The sequence below is a fragment of the Meriones unguiculatus genome, chromosome 9, assembly GCF_030254825.1.
Source record: "Meriones unguiculatus strain TT.TT164.6M chromosome 9, Bangor_MerUng_6.1, whole genome shotgun sequence".
Classification (NCBI taxonomy): domain Eukaryota; kingdom Metazoa; phylum Chordata; class Mammalia; order Rodentia; family Muridae; genus Meriones; species Meriones unguiculatus.
Window position 1 is genome coordinate 57,414,977 of NC_083357.1, and position 20,794 is coordinate 57,435,770.

Below are 20,794 nucleotides of genomic sequence, written 5' to 3' on the forward strand. Positions count from 1 at the left end.
CACAGAGATCTTCATGCCTCTTCCTCCCAGGTTCTAGAATTAAAGGTGCTTGTCATCGCCACCCAGCTTATTTAATTTTTTTCATCTAGATTTATTATCCTTTTACAAGTATGAATGTTTTGCTTGCATATAGGTCTGTTCACCATGTGAGTGTCTCCTCTCAGGTGTTTATTTTTATTTTGTGTGTGTGTGGGAGAGAGATTGAGATTGACCTGTGCATTGGTAAAAGTAGAGGATTAAAGTGATCCACTATCACTGTGTTTGAGTTAATTTGTGACTTTATATATTTATTTTATGAAACTGGGCAAGCCTATGTTTGGCATGTCTATGTTAATAATTATAACATCCTTCCTTAACCTGTATGCAGTGACCATCTCTTCTGACAAGTTTTGTTTTTGAGTCTTTTTTGTCAGGTGTTACAACAGTTAAAACCCGATTATTACTTGGAAACCTTTTCCATCCTTCCACCATGACATAGCATCTACCTTTTATGGTAAGGTGTTGGTGTGCTTTTTAAAAACTTTTATTTACAAAATAAAATTTTAAAAAACCCTTTTATTTACATTTCTTATATCTCTTTCTCCCTACTCCACCTCAATCCCTTCCAACACTCCAAAACCAGGTAGGAGAGAGAGAAAGGGTTAGTGGGAGAGAGGGACTCTGTTCTCTTAGCTGCTTCCTGCTGGTTAAGGTCATCAGGTTCCTTGGAGCCAGTCCAATCCTTGTTTCAGGAGATCTCTAACTTGTCTCACTGCAGCAACAGCAAGAGAAGCCAAAGGGGGGAAGCAGCAGCCTTGTTCTTTCTTGAATCTACCACACACTCTGGGCTCTGGCATTTATTCTCTCTCCAGAGTCCTCAGATTTAAACTCTCTGCAGCTGGCAAAGAGCTTCTGAGCCCTCTTGAGGCATACAGTTTGCTGCTGTGGACTCTGATCAGTCCCACATCCCACACCTGGGAGTAAAACAAAACCATGTATATATCCACAATAGTGAGGTATATTTATTTTGACTGACTTTGGTTTTAGGTTTGGGTTGTTGTTGGTTTGGTTATGTTTTGACAGCTTGTATTTTATTCAGCTAGCAGTCTAATTACACATGGTCCGAGAACATTCAAATAAGAACTCAAGTAAAATTAGATTTAAAGATTGGTCTTCAAACATCATAGCCAATGATGCCACATTTGCCTATAATTTCTGATATGAAAGCACTTCTACATCTCAGTGTTCACCAAACTATTCAGCATGACATTTTTAACTGTGAACTATTTCAGGCTGTTAGTTTCAAGCACTTTGAATTTTTTTCACGATGAGTAGGGAGTTCAGGGGTGGAGGGCAACCAGCTCAGCCTTGGCCTAGTGCCAGAAATGTGGTCACTTGAGACTGCAAGTAAGTCTTCTCAGTCCTCAAAGCACTAAGGCCTTCTCCACTCACTTACAGATGGACTTGACCATGGTCTGTGATAAAAGCTATTTTAATTGGGTTGGGGGGGTTATTTTGTTTTTTATTTGTCTATGTTTATTTTGTTGTTCTTCTTGTTGTTTATTTTGGGACAGGGGTTCTCTGTGTAGCCCTTGCTGTCCTGACTTTCTTTTTAGACCAGGTTGGCCTTGAACTCAGAGATCCTTCTGCCTCTGCCTCACAAGTGCTAGGATTAGAAGTGTGTGCCACCACTATCTTTAAGGCTTGTTGTCCTATTTCTGTCTTAATATTTTCATAATGTCTTATCTTATCTGGCTTCAAGGATGTGTTTATTTTTCTCTTCAGTCTTAAAGGATTCCTTCTGGTATCTGACTTCAGTTTGGGTTTCTTAAGTGTTTCTGAAATTTCGCTTTCATAGCTTTTATTTCCTTCAGCAATGGTGTTCTCTTGGAATTTGTGTGATCTTTGTTTTCTGCATTCTTTTTTCTGAAATTCCATCTAAGCCACTCACTACAGGCCATCATTACAGGTTGATTTGTGAGGAGTAATGTTGCCCTGCTTTTTATAATACCACTTGTACTTTTGCCTATCTGGTCATTGGTTGAATTTTTCTTCTTTTTATCCTATCCTTGTTGTTTCAGAGAGTGTTTATTTTTGTAGGGTTGCAGTCTTGTTTTCCCAAGCTAGTCTAGTAGCCAGAACCCCAGCACAATCCCGTCTTAACCTTGCTATTAGAATACTGTCTGTAAAATTAATCACTATCAAAAAATAATTTACAGTGAACGTATACAGTAATGGCCAAATAAAAAATAACTATGCTTTTAACTGCCAAGTACTACTTTAGGTAGTAAAGGATTACTTACAATACTCTATACATGTGATACATTCGTTACTTTGGGTGTAAATAGAAATATGGGGGGAAAATCTCAGAGTAACACTAGTGATTAATACTATGTTGACAGAAAAAGAATAGGCAGTGTATTTAGAAAAGGGAATGGGAGGGACAATGGAGGGTCAGAGAGGCTGAAGTCATACAGTCAAATGACATAAGCCATTCCTAGCTCTTAGTGGTTGAAATACAGATATTCCTAAAACCTGGCCAGCAAAGAACAGAAAAGGAATGTTGGGGTGAAGAGATCCTAGTGGTGTAGAGTATAAGCGATTGAGTGTGTTTCTTGATTTCCTGTATTGTGCCTTGGGTGCCCCAAGTGGAACTGAGGTAGATTTAAAACAAAATCTTGTTTTCATCTTATAAAGAATTGGACTACATTTTTCTTTTCATCAATTATCTAACTGTTCTTCCTTTTGGCTTTCTACTTGTTTCAATTTGGAAAGGACTATCTTATTATTAAGAAGACAAAAGGAGCTTCTAGAGAGATGGTTCAGCAGTTATGAGCTCTTACAGAAGACCTGGGTTAATTATTAAATGTTTATAAATTAATTCATTATTAAGTTAATTAAAATTATTCCTCACAGAATTTCTTAGTGTATAGAGAAGCAATTTTAATAAGTAAAAATTTTAGGAAATATTAAATTTTATTTAATTTAGAAATTATTGATCCAGGCATGATGACAAATGCACACCTTTAATCCCAGCACTTGGAAGGCAGAGGCATATCTGAGTTTGAGGCCAGCCTGGTCTACAGAGTGAGGTCCAGGACAGCCAGGTATACACAGAGAAACCCTGTCTCGAAAAAGTAGTAAAGAAAGAGGAAAAGAAAAGGTTTTTTAATGTTATGAGTATGAGTGTTTTGCCTGCATGACTGTAAAAGAGAGAGTCAGATCCCCTGAAACTGGAGTTGCAGGTGGTTGTGAGCCACCGTGTAGGAAGTGGGAACTGAGCCTGGGTCCTCTGAGAGAGCTCATAACTGCTGAAATAACTTACTAATCCACAGCACAATTCATTAGTCCCGTAAGCACCTTATAAATTGAAGACATTATAAAGATGTCCTGTCTTCAGCTGGAGCTTTATCAAATAAGCAGCTAGGAAAACAGGAATTTTGAGGGCAGGACCAGTGGGAACTACCCTTGTTCCTTCATCACAAGCAAATGAATAAAGCTCAGAATTGGTTGTAAGTTAAGGTGGCATCAGTGAGGGGTAAGGGAGCCTGGGCAAGTTATATAATGACAAAGGAACAGAATCATCGGTGCTGAAGGGGGCTAATGGATGAACTCAGAATTGTTTGAAGGGCAAAGCTTGTATTGGTTGGAATGCTTCTCTGCTGTGAAGGTCAATGTTCTGGGAATTCAAGTACCAGCCATTTGGGGCATGCCCAGTGCAAGCTAATGGTCATAATGAGTTTACATTGTCAGAAAACACAGAAGTTTGATTCATAATTTGTAATGTCATTTTAGTTCCTGTGACCTAAAGTACACAGAAGGAGTTCAGTCCCTCAACTGGACTAAAATCATGAAGACCATTGTTGATGACCCCGAGGGCTTCTTTGAACAAGGTGGCTGGTCTTTCCTGGAACCTGAGGGTGAGGTGCGTGAGTGTGGGGTTTCATTTATTTATGTATGTAGTGTTGCCTAATGTCATTTAGGTACTTAAAAAGAATGACATCTATGTATAGTACATAAAGGACCTGACCAATGTAGAGAAGCTAAAAACACAACTTGATGTTATTATTTCTTTAAGTTAGTTTTATAGGTAAATGATGGATTTATTGTGTATTGGTAATCACCCCCCACATTACTCCTGGAGTTTCTTAGTGTTTTGAGATGGTGGGATTAAAGCTTATTACAAAAAGTCATTTAAAAACTGCAGAGGAACTGAGTTGAATTCCTAGCACCCACATGGCAGCTCACAACCATCTAACTACAGTTCCAGAGGATTTGGAGCCCTCTTCTATCACCCACAGCACTGTCACACTGTCACACATAGTGCAAAGACAGGCAAAAAGGAAGGAACCATTAGGGGCTAGAGAGATGGGACAACAGTTAAGAGCACTGACTGCTCCTTCCAGAAGACCTGAGTTAGTTCCCAGCACCCTCATGGCAAGTCACAGCTGTCTGTAACTACAGGATCCAGTACTCGCATACAGACATACATGTAGGCAAAACATCAATGCACATAATATAAAAATAAATTTAAAACAGAAATGAACCTTAATAAAAAGTCACCAAACAGTGATGCATACCTTTAATTTCATCAATCAGAAGGTAGGTGCAGGCAGATCTCTGTGAGTTCAAGACCAGCCTGGTCTATATAGCCAGTGCCGGGCCAGTATTACACAGTGAGACACTGTCTAAAAGTTTTTAAACTTGTTCTAGGGGCTGGAGAGGCTCAGAGGTTAAGAACACTGGCCACTCTTCCAAAGGTCCTGAGTTCAATTCCCGTCAACCACATGGTGGCTCATAAATAGTAAATAAATAAATCCTTTTTTTTTTTTTTAAGAGCTCCCACCTGGACATACTACATTAATACAAAGTGGGACAAAAAGAGGTGAATTGGCTCTTCCAGAATCTAATAAGTGTGCCTTACATATTGATTTTTTTTTAAGACAAGTTCTTTATCTCTTGACCATTCAGCTTTCTTAGTTTTGTTTTTATATATGAAATGCTAGTGTACCGAGTACATTGAATTAGTTAATAAGGTGAATCTGAACAAAGTAGTAAATGGGTCTTATGCTTTCTGTACTTCATCAGGGGAGTGATGCTGAGGAAGGGGATTCTGAGTCTGAAATTGAAGATGAGACTTTTAATCCTTCTGAGGATGACTATGAAGAGGAAGAAGAGGACAGTGATGAAGACTATTCATCAGAAGCCGAAGAATCAGGTTAGAGAATATTGATTGAACTGGAGAAATGGCTCAGTGTGTGCAGCAGCACTTGCCGTTATGATCCTGAGCTTGGATTCCCTGCATGTATGTAAAAAGCCAGCCAAACACACTTATAACAGCACTAGGGAATGGCAGAGTTGGAGCAAAGACAGGAGGACTATGGAGATTTGCAAGCCACCAGCCTAGGAAAGAAAACAAAAATCAAGAGCTTCCGGCTCACTAAGAGGCCCCGTTTGAAAGGAATAAGGTCAAAGGCAAGGCATCAGACATCTTCCGGCCTCCACGTTCTCAGGCCAGGGCCCCATAAAAAATAATCTTAAAGGAGAAAACACTTACAGTGGCTTACTAATCTGATATCATTCCTAGAGACCACTTTCTAAAAAGGAAAATATTCTACATTCTATTGTATTTCTGAATGATTACTATATAATCTATTTTTTTCCAGACTATTCCAAGGAATCTCTGGGCAGTGAAGAAGAAAGCGGAAAGGACTGGGATGAGCTAGAAGAAGAAGCTCGAAAAGGTTATTTTTAAAATGTGTTGTTTTGTATAACTTATTTATTCATTCATTCGCGTGTGAATTTCTTTTTGTTTTTTAACTTTAAAACAAAAGAAGTTTATCCATTCTACAGACTGAAAAACCCAACCTCCAAGTTCTAGAATTCTTTCTTCTCTTTTCTCCTCTCTCCTGTTCTCCTCTCTTCCCTCCCCTTCTTTTCTTCTCCCCTCTCCTCTCTTTCTTTCTTCCCCTCCCCTCCCTTCTGCTGCCATCTCCTCCCCTCCCCTTCTTTTTTCCTTTCTTTCACTCCCTCTCTTCCTTCCTTCCTTTCTTCTCTCCCACAACCCCCAAACCACGTCTTGGCAGCCAAGGCCCACCTAGAATTCTCTAGCCAGGCTTATCTCAGCCTCACCACAGTCTTCCTTTGTCAACCTCTCACCTATTTGGATTATAGTTGCTAGCAGACTGGCATGCTTAGTGCCTGGTAAGGGAGGGCTGGCTTCTCAGAGGTATGTATCCATGATGGAAGAGACAAGCAGCTTAGGGGACCTCTCCTCATTTAATCACTTCTCGGAGGCCCAATTTCTTCATGCTATCAGCCAAAATATATACAGTATTAAATTCTAGCATCTGAGGGGATACCAGCACTCCAATGGTGAAAGTTGCTCAGTCAGATGGGTAATGCTTATTGTCAGGAGTCAGACTTTTTTTTTTTTTAAGACATTGGTCTGACCTTTTTTTTTTTTTTTTTTTTTTTTTTTTTTTTTTTTTTTTTTTTTTAGTTTTTATTAATTACACTTTATTCATTTTGTATCCCCCCATAAGCCCCTTCCTCCTCCCCTCCCGATACCACCCTCCCTCCCCGTGTGTGAATTTCTAACAATCCTTTGTTTTAAGGTGTTGATACTAGAAGCTAAGAAGAATTGGAAAAGAACACTATAAAAATGTTTGGGCAGGAGGTTGGGGAGATAGCTCAGTTGGTAAAATGATTACCATTCAAGCTTAAGAATCTCAGTTTGGGGGACTAGAGAGATGGCCCAGAGGTTAAGAACACTGGCTACTCTTCTAGAGGTCTTGAGGTTAATTCCCAGCAACCACATGGTGGCTCATAACCGTCCATAATGAGATCTGGTATCCTCTTCTGGCATGCAAGCAGAGCACTATATACCAATAAATAAATAAATTAAAAAAAAAAAAAAGAAGAACAACCTCAGTTTGGATCCCTAGAACCCTCACATAAAAACTGGGCACAGCATTGCGTGCCTGTAATTCCATTGCCAGAGAGCCAAAGATTGGAGGATGCCTGGAAGTTATTGGATGGTATTCTAACCACGTTAGTGCGCTCCAAGTTTAGTGCCAGATCCTTCTCTTAAGGTGGGGAGCAGTTGAGGAAGACAGTTGATTTCAACCTCTCCCCCTCTTCTCCCAACACATACACACACAATACATATACAAAAAACAAAAGCTAAGTCATGGGTACGACTTGACCAGAGGAGAAGTAAGATCTAGAATGTGCCCATTTAGGCTATAGGTAGGCTTGATCCATCTCTTCAAGCCTTTGATATGCACAGAAGTGTGATTACCCATATTCAGAAAGCTCCAGGTAGGAATATTGTGTAGTGTTGTGTTGGTGTCATTACTCTAAAGCCAAACCCAAAATAGAAATTGTTAAAAATGAAAATGAAGGTGTTCATGCCTCTGTCCTTACCATTTGTGCTAAGTGCTTTGGGCAGGTAGCCGTTTAATCCCAGTAAGCTCAGGCTCAGAAAGAGTAAGCACTTGTCTAGGTCATCAAGCAACTAGTAACTCACTAGAGATTAACATTTGACATATTGCTCGTGCTATTCATTAACAGTAGGTATCTTAAGCTAACGAATCACTTTCCCTTCTGCTTAGCGGACCGTGAAAGCCGTTATGAGGAGGAAGAAGAACAGAGTCGAAGTATGAGCCGGAAGAGGAAGGCATCTGTACATAGTTCAGGCCGTGGCTCTAACCGTGGTTCCAGACACAGCTCTGCACCGCCCAAGAAGAAGAGAAAGTAGTATGAACTTTGGGTCCTATGCTCCATTCTCTCTGCAGACAACTCCTAAAAATGAGATGACATAGAAACTGTTTTTCCTTTTGGTTTCATTGAAGTTTTGCCATTTGTGTTTGGGTTTAGGGGCCATTTGTGCGGACCAAGCTACTCGGGGAATTCCAGGCCCACCAGGACATGTGCCAGTGGCCCCGTTCAGATGGCTGGCAAGGGAAGCAGTGTTGAAGGGCAGGAGGCTCCTCCCACTGTTGATAGCAAGTGTTCTTTTCTTCTGACAACCTATCTTTGGTGTCTCAACGCTGAATTACCAAGACAGTGGTATAAGCTGACCATTAACTATTTCTACTATGATTCTTTTTTCTTTTTTCTTTTTTTTTTTTTTTTTTTTTTTTTTTTTTTCTGGCTTTTTGAAACAGTCTCGCTTTGCAGCCATAGCTGACCTTGTAAACCAGGCTGGCCTCAGACTCGTGATCCTCTTGCTCTGCCTCCCTAGTACTGGGATTACAGGCCTGAGCCACTGAACAAGCATGGTTCTGGCCCTCAGGCTCAGTCCTTCCGTCCCTTTAAGTTTCAGATCTGAAGTTTTTAAGAAAGGTTCTTGGGCTTTGCTGATGATTATGATATACACAGCTGAGCTGAAAACAGAGTGGGCCGGTGCCTGGTCTTACGTGTTCCTGGTTTCTTGCTTCATGCACATTCTGGGACGCTTCTGTAGCCTTGGAAGACATAAGTACTGGCACTCCATGCTGGATTTTTTTTTTTTTTTTCTCTTTACAGGTCCATATGTGGCAAGTGCTAGAAGGTTAAATTACCACTGTCTCTTTTGATAGTCTAAGGAAGCATAGTCATGCCTCGTACACTGCAGGTGACATCTAGAGGGAAACTAAAAGGAATCAGCACAGATCTGAAAGAATAGGTCATGTCTTGGGCTACAATATCTTAATAAGAGAAGCTGGAAGGCGGCCACAACCACAAGGCTGGGCTCTGCTGCCCCTCCCTTTACTTTCTCTGCAGTGTCCTGTGTTGGTCATCTCTGACGGTCAGCTTTGAAGTACTGGGGGACTTTATCTTGTGTCCTCCCTGCAGGCCCTCTGCATCCACCTGTTCTACTTTGCCTCCTCTGTTCTGTGACTTTAAGAGAAGGGGCTTCTCAGATTTTATGTTTGTTTGTTATTTTCTCCTTAGCAGTAGGACTTGATATTTTGAATTTTGGAAGAACTAAAAGATAATAAACTGGGATTTTTTTGTTTTGTTTTTTGTAAACTTGTTTTATGACCATTTCTTTGCAGTTTCTGAAATCAAGTCTTGCCTACTAAAATGTTAAGTTATTATAAGAAAATGCCTTTATCCAAGTAGTACCACAAAAGTTCACTGAAGGTTGTAAGCCTCACCATTAGTTTGAGAAACAGATAGCAGATAGCACAGGAGACTAGATTCATGGCATAGCATGTTACTTTATAAGACACTTTGACTGACTCCCTCAAATTGTAGAGTGGAGTAGAACTTGTTTTTTCATGAAAACCCATCTTCAGTCATTTCCTTGTAAATGCCATGAAGGGCAGAAGCTGCTCTGAGGGAAACCTTCAGCCTTCCAATTTTGATGGCCTGGTTTCTGGGACTCACAACTGTGGAGAAGGGTAAAGATGGTTAGGCACCAACAGTGTTCTGTTTACTCACATTTGTTTGTTTGTTTGTTTGTTTGTTTGTTTGTTACTGGAGCTCACTCTGGCCCATAACTTACTGTACTGACCAGGCTGGCCTCCCTGAACTCACAGAGATCCTACCTCTACCTCCCAAGTTCTGGGATTAAAGGAATATGCCTGCTCTGCCTGGCTAGTTATATACTTGAATGCCTGGTATTTGTCATATTGGAGTTACTACCTCATTTCATAGGAAAGTACACACATGAAGAAAATGTTAAAGTACTTTGGAGAAGTAAGGAGCACATAAGCCAAAATAGAGGAGAGTTAAGGATTTTTAGGAATAGCTAAGTGGCTCAGTGGGTGAAGACACTTGCTAACAAGTTCAGTTTAGCCCCCAGAACCTACACAATGGAAAGCAAGAAACTGACTTCTACACATATGCGCACATACTTAAATGTTTTTAAAAGATAGATAGCTCCACATTTCTGGGGACCATGCCCTAGACATGTTCCAGAATGAAATGCATATAGCTGTAGGAGAAAGACTTCAAAAGCATGTGCTCATCAGCTTCACAGATAATTATGTCAGTGGGCTAATAGAAGTTACACGTGAGTGGGTTATTTTCTCTATGAGTAAGTAGAACTAAGAAGTATAAAACTTTATTACTCACTCTCAAGTTCTTCCTCTAGGATATCTCTTCCAGATTGAAATATCTGCCACAGTTCAAGGTATGCATACCCTACATCTTGACATTCTTTCTTTTCTTCATCCCCAGGATCACTTACCACTGTCATCTTTAAACTGAGAACAAAAAAAAAAGTCATTTAACGGAGCATTGCTTACTTAGGTCCTTACCTTTTCAAACTAAAATACTGTTGAAAGTTATGTGCACCTGTAATCCCAGAACTAGGGAGGTAGAGGCAGGTAGGTCTCTTGAGTTTGAGGCCAGTGTGATCTGCATACAGAGTTTGAGTCAGGCAGGGCTATATAGTAAGGACCCCCTCCCCACTCTGAAAAGTAATCATGGAGTTTGGAGAGATGGCTGAAGGATTAAGAGCACCGGCTACTCTTCCATAGGACCTGAGTATGACTCCTAGCACCCACCTGGTGGTTCATGACCATCTATAACTCCAGTTCCAGCAGATCAGACTGTCTCTGTGGACACTCCACACAGACATACATACACCAATACACATACAGTTAAAAAGAAAAAAAACATTCTTTTGGAAAGTAATCACGAATAATAGTGGTTTCCCTGAATCTGAAACCCTGTCCCCTCCACTTTCTAAAGTGATAAGAGCCAAAAGGCAGAACTAAGTTTTGAGAAGGCTTAGTAGCCACAGAAGTTGGAGGACAACTTATGGGAGTTGGTTCTCTCCTTCTATCTATGTGTCCTGGGGATTGAATTCAAGTCCTGAGACTTGGAAGCAAGCACTTTTAACCGCTAGTCTCTCTCAACCTCACCCTCTTTGAAACAGTCTCATATAGCCCAGACTGGCTTGCAACTCCCTACATAGCTATCTAAGGCTGGCCTCCTGCCTCCACCTCCCAGGTACTATGATTAGGTGCCACCTCTCTCCTGGCTCTTATATAAATCTTTGAAAACCAAATGTTGCTAATTGTGATGAGACAACAGGAATAGGGCTGAAAACTCAGCTCCAGACCTCCACTGAAAGGACAATATCCCCTATCTGGAGCAGAGAGACATTCATTCATACTATGAGCCTCAGCACACTGAGAAAGGATGTTAGATCCAGTCCCGGAAGTCTACAGAAAGCCAGGTTACTGGCATGGGCTAGACAAGATCTTATAAGAGCATTCAAGCAACATTGCAAAAGCCACAAAGTGAGAGTTGGAATTTCAAAACGAGCTCTGACAAGGTGCTGTCTACTCTACCACTCTTGTAAAAACACCACCAAAGGCTAAGACAACTGAATCTATCATGACTTAGAAGAGGATTGCCTCTAGAAAAGAATAAATAAAAACAATGGTTTTTTTTTTTTTTTTTAAGCCAAAGGAAACAAACAGATATGCAGACAAAACACCCATACACATAAGTTTTATAAAATTGTGTGTGTGTTGTCTGTGTACAACATGCATGCCTTGTGCCTGCAGAAGCTGGAAGAGGCCATTGGAACCCCTGGAACTGGAGTTGTAGATGGTTGTGAGCTGCCATTGAGTCAAACTAGGGTCCTCTGGAAGGGCAGCTAGTTCTTTTAAGTGAAATATGAGATTGATCTTACAATGCATTGTATTGGTTTGCCAGCAATACTTGTATATATGTGAGAAATTAGCTGAGTAGCCTTGGAAGGTCCAAATGTTCTGGCTGCCCCATGTAGGACAACTGTTAGGATTCAAGTCATTGCAGTCACTCACACACCAGTCCCTACCACAAATGAAACATGAATTAGCCCTAAAGTAACTGGTTAGGCAGTCAGACACATGAAGTTGACTCAAGTAAATGGGAGATACAAGCACACAACTGAACTCAAACTTTGTAACGCCCATCTGAATGTCTGCACTGTCGCTATGAAAAGCAGAGACTTACCGCCCCTCCTCCGGATCTTGAGCATTCAGCATAGCGAACAAAAACTGCCTTCGGCCTCGCTGCTTCACTGGGTCCAGGTCGATCACTGTATAGAAGGTAAAAAGGAAAGCTGTAGCTCAGTGGTACAGGGTTTGCCTAGTGTACAAGAGGCGCAGTCCTCAGTGTTTCCAGGAAACAAGCTACTGTTGCTGTTTGTATACAGGACTCTCATGACTGATATATCCAACAGTGACACAAAAGTAGACATCGGCAAAGCAGGCCTACTAGCTGGCTCCCTGTTTCATAAGGTTTTATTGAAAGTGGGTCATAGTGGCTCGCGCCTGTAATCCCAGTACTTAGGAGGCAGAGGCAGGCAGATCTTGTGAGTTTGAAGACAGCCTGGTCTACAAAGTGAGTCCAGGACAGCCAAGGCTGCAAAGAAAAACCCTTTCTCAAAAAGCCAATAAATAAATATGAATGAAATTTTAAACAGAAAATAGCTAAAATTAATTACGCATATACTGTCTGTGGCTGTCTGCCATATATGTGTGTGTGTAGATTTCAAGTATCAATGAAATAGGGGAGAAAAATATTTCATGCTTGACTTTCTGCAAAAATACTTATTTACTTCCAAAATTGCTTTGTAAAAAAGCTACTGAAAACATCTGTTAAAATAAGCCAGGCGTGGTGGCATATGCCTTTAATCCCAGCACTCTATAGAGGCAGAGGCAGGCAGTAGATGTCAAGGGAAGGGAAAATAAAGGAAGTGAAGGTACTTTGCACTGTAAGAGATAATATTTAAATATTTTAGAATAACAATAAGCATTGGAATAATTATGACCCAGTTGTATGGGAGTGAAGTGACATGAATGTAGAGTAAGATAGCTTAAAAGTTTTATCCAAGATAGGAATATCTACAATTAGTAAATCACAGAACTATAATAGAAATATTATTTAGATATATAAGTAAATTTTAAAAATAGCTGAAAAGTTAAGAAGCCACTACAGAGCGTTTAATCATGGGGACAGAGTGATTTGTAGAAAATGGAACAAATGACTGCTTAATTAAGATCTGTTTTTCAGGCTTACTTGATATTTTTAAACCATATGCATATACTACTTAGTTAACTAGAACTAGAGGAAATGGTTGGATTCACTTCCATCGGAAACCCAGAGTAGACCTGGTCCTGACTAGAGTCTGCTTGCCTTCCCTGCCCACTCACCATGCAGGACAGCTCACCCTTGCTAAAGTGGAAGTGGATTTCTTCGCCTGCCCTCGGTTTCCTCAGGGACATTGGAGTCTCTGTCTCTGAGAGAGGCAGATCATAGAATTGGAACTCCACGTACACTTGCTGGATATTCTCATCAGATAGGACTTCGGCCTCAGGGCAGAAGGCCAGGGAGATGATTTCGATGCACATCTTCTCCGAATCCTGCAATGGAAACACTGATTTCCTAAAGGCTAATGAGGCTGCAGTGTTAACACTGTCTAGAAATTCATCTTGGCACACTCCAGTAAATTATGTACTGACAATTCCCAGGCAAGCCAGGGACCAACAGACAGTTTGACTGAACTGCTGCAGAGTCACTGGGAAATCTAAGAAGAATCTGATCTATCTCCTAATAAGTCATTATTCTGAGCCAGCCTTTCCTGGCTATCTCCAGGCTTACTGGGGAAGCTGAGGCATGAAGATCCTGAGTTCAAGACTAGCATGGGCCAGACAGGCAGGTTTTGATTGGTTGGGTTTGGGGTTTTGTTTGTTTTGTTTTTGTTTTGTTTTTTGTTGTTTTTGGCTTTTCGAGACAGGGTTTTTCTCTGTTTGTACCCTGGGTATTCTGGAACTAGCCCTGTAGACCAGGCTGGCCTCAAACTCACAGAGATCTGCATGCCCCTGCCTCCTGAGTTCTGGGAATAAAGGTGTGGGCCACCACAGGCAACCAGGCTGCTTCTTCAAAACCACTTATTTGCAGTTTTCTTTTCAATAGCCTACATGAGGAAACCATTGACTTTGTGGGTTTTTGCTTGTTTTTCACTAACACTTTTCAAAATGATAGATTAGAGGAGTAAGATGGCTCTGAGGTCAAGAGCACTGGCTGCTCTTCCAGAGGACCCAGGTTCAATTCCCAGTCTCCATGTGATGGCTCATAGCTGTCTGTAATGCCAGTTCCAGGGTACCTGACTCCCACTTCCTGCTTCCAGTGGCAGCAGGCACATATGTGCACAGACATATATGCAGGCAAAACACCCTTTACACATAAAGACAAGGGCTGGAGAGATGGCTCAGAGGTTAAGAGTACTAGCTGCTTCTTCTGGAGGTCCTGAGTTCAATTCCCAGCAACCACGTGGTGGCTCACAACCATTTATAATGAGGTCTGGTGCCTTCTTCTGGTGTTCGGGTATACACGCAGACAGAACATTGTGTACATAATAAAAAAAAAAAAAACTAATGAAATGCAATAGAGCAGACACAACAGAAGAGAACATGGTTATTGAGATCAACCTGAATCCCACTCTTGGGTTTTTCAGGCAGGTCCCTGCCCTGAGAGACTACATTTTGAGCTTGAAGGACGACTGTGTAGCTGGGTGGACATGCGACTGGCATCGTCTGTCCAGTACTACCCACGTGGCACAGGCTGATGAGGAATTATTCCTGGGCATAGAAGGGAAGCCACCTTGTAAATCTGTCAAGGCAAATTGAGTCTCTAGGAACACACGGACATATTAAAAGCATATAATGAAACTCAGACTGAGGACTTACCAGAAATGCCAGACCGAGGAAAAGTAACTGAGCCCCATAGAGGAAGGACCATCCCACCTGTCTGTCACTAACAGTGTGATGCAAATGTCAGGGGACTGGCAGTCAAAGAATTCCCAAGAGTTCCAAGGACTTCAGCTTGGCTGAGTCCCTGCTCTCTGAGACAGCCAAAGTACTTCAGTTGCTGTCAACCTGTCTGGTTCACCATCTGACTGCCACCTACCCTCCTGTCATTCACCTCACTCCTGCAGCTCAGCTCCACAGTGCAGCCTGATTCTACAACAGCAGCCACAGCACAAGTCCAAAAACCCCTAGCAGGTTTGCCATCTTATGGCCATAGAGGCTCTATTTGCAGCTGAAACCTCTTGCATGTTTCTGTGGCCTCTCAACCCATTACAGTCTTTAAAGCAACATGCAATGTATGATTTGAGAGTTAATAGCAATAATCAACACTGGAATAAAAGAACCTATGCTCTAAGGTGATTGTGGCACACACCTTTAATCCCAGCACTTGGGAGGCAGAGGCAGGTGGATTTCTATGAATTCCGGGCCAGCCTGGTCTACAGAGCAAGTTCCAGGACAGACAGGGCTACTCAGAAATTCTGTCTCAAAAACCCAACAAAAGAAAACCTATGCTGTCCCCCACAAGGCTATCAAGGAAAGCAAGAGTGCCAGGTAAATTGCTTCTGTTGAAACTGATGACCCTGCTAGCTGTTTCACCTGAAAAATGGCCTCAGCTTAGCTGGGTATGACCAAGTCCACAGTGAAGGATGTGAGTGGCCAGGGATCCAAATAGGAAAGAGAAGGGCTGAACTCAGTTGTCATTTACATCAGACTAAGGAAACACTTTCACTGCTGTAGCAACAGATTTCTGTTCACATTGATAGACTTTTCACCTAACTCGAATTTCTCAACAGGCTTCTTGAACCTGGATTTGACCCACATGTGTGGCCACTAAGCTTTTCTAACAAGTAATTGCTGCGACAGTTACTTACGGCTTTAGGACCCATCTTAGATTGGGGTGTCACTATGACTTCGTCACTGTCGGTAGTTTGTCCTTCGCTGACTTCAGAAGCTTGATCACTGGATTCTTCCTCTGCTAAAGAAGAGGCTGGAATACAGAATGTTTTCAATACATTGTCTCCTCTCCACAAAGAGCCAGTGCCCACAGCAGTGCAACTGTCTGATCATTTCTACTTCAGAATCGAACGCTGTGTTTCAAAGATTCACTTGTTCCAAAGTCTGTCATCACAAGGTACATTTCAGGGGTGGGGAGAGAAGGATGAACAGGAAAAAAAGGAGAGACAAAGACAATGGAGGAAACAGGAGAGAGGGAGACGGAAAGAAAAGGGAAAGTATGGGCTGGAGAGATGGACAGTTAAGAACACTGGCTCCTCTTCCAGAGGACCTGAGTTCACTTCCTGGCACTGACAGGGCAGCTGTCAGCCCTTTGTAACTCCAACTCTAGGGGGGAAACTAACACCATGTTCTGATTTTTGTGGGCACCAAGTGTCCTGTGGTACACGTGTCATGTGGTACATAGACTTACATGCAAGACTAAATGTGCGTACACATAAAATCTAAGAAAGTAAACATTGATAAAAAACTAAAGAAAGGGGGGCTGGCGAGATGGCTCAGTGGTTAAGAGCACTGTCTGCTCTTCCAAAGGTCATGAGTTCAATTCCCAGCAACCACATGATGGCTCACAACCATCTATAATGTGAACTGATTCCCTCTTCTGGCAGGTGTAAATGCAGATAGAACACTCATATAAATAAAATAAATAAAAATTAAAAAAAAACTAAAGAAAGTAGGCAGGCAGGCTGATCTCTCTAGGGGCTTGAAGAAGACAGCCACACTGTTAGAAAGCAAGCAGTCCAACAGTATGTGGTAGTGGTGGGCACATCCCCAAATTCATCCCATCCTGGGCTGCTCTCCCCACGTGGCCACCACACCCTTCTGGAGTGCACATGCCCTTCTGCTGAGGTAAATCTTGGTGACTTCTTCAACTACAAATGTAGTAGAAGGACATGGTGGCTTGTGACTATAATCCCAGCCCTTCAGAGGTGAAGGCAGGAAAAACCAGGAGTTCAAGGTTACCCTCAGCTACATAGCAAGTTCAAGGCCAGTGTGGGCTATCTGGGGCCCTCTCCTTTTAAAATGTTTATGTGGTGGTTCATGTTACTTCTCAACTGACAGAATCTTGAATCACCTGAGAGATGGACATCTGGCCTTGTCAGGGGGATTATCCTGATTAATTAATGTAGAAAGCCTTCTCCTGTCCCTGGTGTTATGTTTTGGTTTTTTGGTTTGTTTGCTTGCTTGCTTGTTTGCTTGCTTGTTTTTTGAGACAGGCTCTCACTATGTAACCTGGCTGGCCTGGAACTCATCATATAGATCAGGCCAGACTAGAACTCACAGAAAGCCAGTGGCCTTTTCCTCCCGAGTGTAAGTGTGGATATTAAAGGTATGCAACATCAAGTCCATCCTGGGGGAAATTTTATGTTTAGTGAGGATGGTGCCTTTCCCCAAGCTGTGGAATCCCACTTTGAAAAGTTAGCCTTGATAACTTTTTTTGTTTTTTAAGATAGTAGTAGCTCTGGCTACTATCCTAGAACTCACTCTGCAGACCAGACTGGCCTCGAACTCACAGAGATCCAACCTGCCTCTGCCTCCTGAGTGCTGGGATTGAAGGTGTGCACTGCCACACCCAGCCTCTCATAACTTTTTTAGAGAGATTTATTTATGGATTAGAAGTTGGTTCTCTGGTTCCATCTTGTTTTTGAGGCAGGGTCTCATACAAGAACCTCCAACTTTTTTTTTTTTTTTTTTTTTTTTTTTTTTTGTCTCTGCCTCCCATCTCACTGAAGGGCACTAGAACTGCAGAGGTGAGGCACTGCATCAGGCTTTTACGTGGGTTCTAGGGATCATACTCAGGTCGTCAGATTAGTAGGCAAGTGATTTACCTGCCAAATCATCTCAATTACACAATTGGCTTCCTGAGAATCTTTATAGTTTTCACTGTATAGATCTCAGATGTCTTTCTTTTTTTTGGGGGGGGGGTTGTTTTGTTTTGTTTTGTTTGTTTTTTGTTTTTTGTTCTTGGTTTTTTAAGACAGGGTTTCTCTGTGTAGCCTTGGCTGTCCTGGACTCAGTTGACCAGTCTGGCCTCACAGAGATCCACCTGCTTCTGCCTCCCTGAGAGCTGGGATTAAAGGTGTGTGCCACCACCATCCAGCAGTCTTAGATTTTGTCAAATTTATTCCTCTATATTTCATTCTTCCTTATGATACTGTGAAAGGAGTTGTCTTCTGGATTTCATCTTGGGTACTTTATTGTTAATGTATGTAAATATGGTTGATTTTGGTGAATCAGTCTTATGCTGAGCTATCTCTCCAGCTACTCCTTTTGTAGAATTTTTTTTTTGGGAGGGGGGTGGGTTTTGTTTTTTTTTTTATTTTTTTTTTTTTTTGAGACAGGGTTTCTTTGTGTAGCCTTGGCTATCCTGGAACTAGCTCTGTAGACCAGTCTGGCCTCAAACTCACAGAGATCCACTTGCCTCTGCCTCCTGAGTGCTGGGATTAAAAGTGTGTGCCACCACCACCAGCTATAAATTTGTTTTTAATGATTTCTTAGAAACATGATTTTTTTCAATTGCAAATAAGGATAGGACTACTTGCTTTCCAACCTGTGTAATTTTTACTTCTTTTTCTCCTCTTGGTTTCACTGGTTAGAATAAAAAAATTTTTTTTTTGCATACATAAGATACAAGTAACAAATGTTATTATTTTATGCATGTGGATGTAAGCCTGCATATCTGTCCACATATCATGAGAATGCCTGATGTCCACAGAGGCCAGAAAAGAGTGTGCCATTCTCTGAAACTGAAGTTCCAAAGGGATGTGAGCCACATTGTGGGTGCTAGGAATCAAATCAGGGTCCTATGGGAGAGTAGCCAATGCTTTTAACTATGAGCCATCTCTCCCACTCAGCCTTACTCTATGTTTAAAAAAAAAAAAGAAACTTGACTTCACAAGTGAGCCAATAATGCCCTCCTATTTCTTTGCAAACATTATTTACAAAGGAACCTTAACATACTACAAATAGTAGCTGGCTTGCTAGCTAGTTATAAACATATAGGAAGGAAACTTTCTTTGAGAATTCAAGCCTTTGTTGGCCTAAGTCTCACACTTATAAGAAAAACAGGAGCTTAAGCATTAATTTTTCACAAACTTTTTATCAGTGTGTGGTGGTTTGAATGAGAATGGCTCCCATAAGTCTCACTCATTTGAATGCTTGGTCCCCAGTTGGTGAAACTGTTCGGAAAAGATTAGGTGTCGCCTTGTTGGGGGAGGTGTGCCACTTTGAGATTTCAAAAGATTCAGGCCATTCCCAGTATTTCTGCCTCACAGTTGTGTCTCAAGATATGAGATTTCAACTACTTCTCAAGCACCATGTCTGCCTGCCTGATGCCATGCTCCCTGCTCTAATGGTCATGGACTCAAACTGGAAGCCACAAATAAGACACTCATGGTGTCTTATCAAGCAATAGAAAACTACCCAAGACACTCTATAAGATTGAAAAAAAAAAAAAACAAAAAACAAAAAAAAAAGTAAATAATTGGTGGCTCAATGGTTGAGAACTCATGTTCTCCTAGAGGACCTGAGTTCAGTTCCCAGCACCCTTGTCAGGAGGCTCACAACCAGCTGTAATTCCAGCTCCAGAGGATCCCATGTCTCTGGCCACCACAGACATCTACATTCAGGGTCCACACGCGTATATCCACATGCAGACACACACCCTGACACATAATTAAAAGTAATAAAAAATAATAAACATTACAAAAAGAAAGCAAATTCATGATGAAATACAGAGTAGACCTTCCTTAAAAAGACAATACCATTTACAGATTGTGAGCGATCCTCCTGTCTTGATGCTGAACGCGATGGTGGTGTTTCCTCTTTCTTGTCCTGAACTTTCAAACAACCATCCTTAGGCAGCTTGAACCCTGAGAACTTTTGATCAGTGTAGTGCACCTGCTTCAGAGCAAGGACGAGGACACTGTGTGAGCGGTGAGCTCTCACACTTCCTTCTTAAAGCTAGCCTGTGTGAACTTTAGAAATTCAGCCCCTTTTAAAGAAATGCATAGCATGTGTGTTATTAATAGTCTAAGCCTCAGTTATTGTGTGCATCACATTAATGTGCTGAGTTAAATTGCGCTGATAGGAGACAATCAGCTGGGGCTTTAGAAAGGCGTGTGGAAGTAGCTTGGAGGCACTGTGGCCTCCCTTGCCTTCACTGTTCCTCCCCTCTGATACCCACATACACTCTGCTCTCCAGGGTCTCTCGGATCTCACCTGTAGTGTGTTCCCGCTCATGATGTGATGGCTCAGATATTCCATTCGGTTCTTGCCTTGGACACCTGTTCTTTTGCTGTGTTTTCTTCTTGAGTAGCTTACAACCTTATGTTCTTTGGGCTTCTTTACTGCCGCTGCAGATTTTCTCTTCACTTGACTCTGGCCGGACTCAGTGGGGGGCTCTGTAGATGCTAACTGGTCCTGGATCTGAGACAGACAGCCTTAAACAATGACAGCTCAACATGTGGTTTTCCTTCTCTCCTGCTCTTGTTCCTCTACACAGTAAAACCCAAGCTTCTGCTTCATCAGGAGTTTCTAGATTATATCTCATCACACCTGTCACTCATGGGAGAAGTTTACTCCAGCCCTGAGACCATCCTCTCTAATTGGCTTCATAGGATGCGTAAAGGTCCACTGCCCAGGGAGTTCTGAAGATTTACCTGGAGAAGAAAAGGGCCCAGTTCTTCCGTGAATGAGGCTTCCAAGCTGTCTTTGTTTTCCTTCCCCTCCATCTCAGGTTCTGGCATCAGGGAGTCCTCTGGGGGCATGTATTGAGACTTCCAGTGTAGTTGCACGTCAATGGATCCATTGGAGTTGTCCGAAGAGTCCGTGAGATTAAAATCACCTAAGAGACACAGAGAAACCGGTCAAGCCTGGTCTCATGAGATAGGCTACTAAGTGTTCACGAGCATCATTTCTGCTTCTCCCCATTTAAAATTCCATGGTCTCTGTTAGTAATTAACATACATCAAAATTCATAGCATAAGAAAATTAAC

The 20,794-nt window shown here is 41.8% G+C and overlaps 2 protein-coding genes across 3 annotated transcripts in view; one reads left to right on the top strand and one right to left on the bottom strand.

Moving 5' to 3' along the window:
• Supt16h (SPT16 homolog, facilitates chromatin remodeling subunit) overlaps positions 1-8,997 on the top strand; it is a 40,121-nt gene extending 31,124 nt beyond the window's left edge. Inside the window, exons 23-26 of the mRNA XM_021652304.2 lie at positions 3,775-3,904; positions 5,068-5,197; positions 5,646-5,723; positions 7,596-8,997. Coding sequence (XP_021507979.1) covers positions 3,775-3,904; positions 5,068-5,197; positions 5,646-5,723; positions 7,596-7,741 — 484 coding nt within the window. The 3' untranslated portion in view covers positions 7,742-8,997. The remainder of the gene's footprint in view (positions 1-3,774; positions 3,905-5,067; positions 5,198-5,645; positions 5,724-7,595) is intronic.
• Positions 8,998-9,170: 173 nt separating this feature from the next.
• Rpgrip1 (RPGR interacting protein 1) overlaps positions 9,171-20,794 on the bottom strand; it is a 42,550-nt gene continuing 30,926 nt past the window's right edge. For both annotated transcript variants that reach the window (XM_021652324.2, XM_021652323.2), the window contains 8 exons: positions 20,459-20,643; positions 20,019-20,219; positions 19,562-19,697; positions 15,656-15,771; positions 13,145-13,337; positions 11,926-12,010; positions 10,048-10,178; positions 9,171-9,359 (listed from right to left, as the gene is read on the bottom strand). In XM_021652324.2, coding sequence (XP_021507999.1) covers positions 9,247-9,359; positions 10,048-10,178; positions 11,926-12,010; positions 13,145-13,337; positions 15,656-15,771; positions 19,562-19,697; positions 20,019-20,219; positions 20,459-20,643 — 1,160 coding nt within the window. In that variant the 3' untranslated portion in view covers positions 9,171-9,246. The remainder of the gene's footprint in view (positions 9,360-10,047; positions 10,179-11,925; positions 12,011-13,144; positions 13,338-15,655; positions 15,772-19,561; positions 19,698-20,018; positions 20,220-20,458; positions 20,644-20,794) is intronic.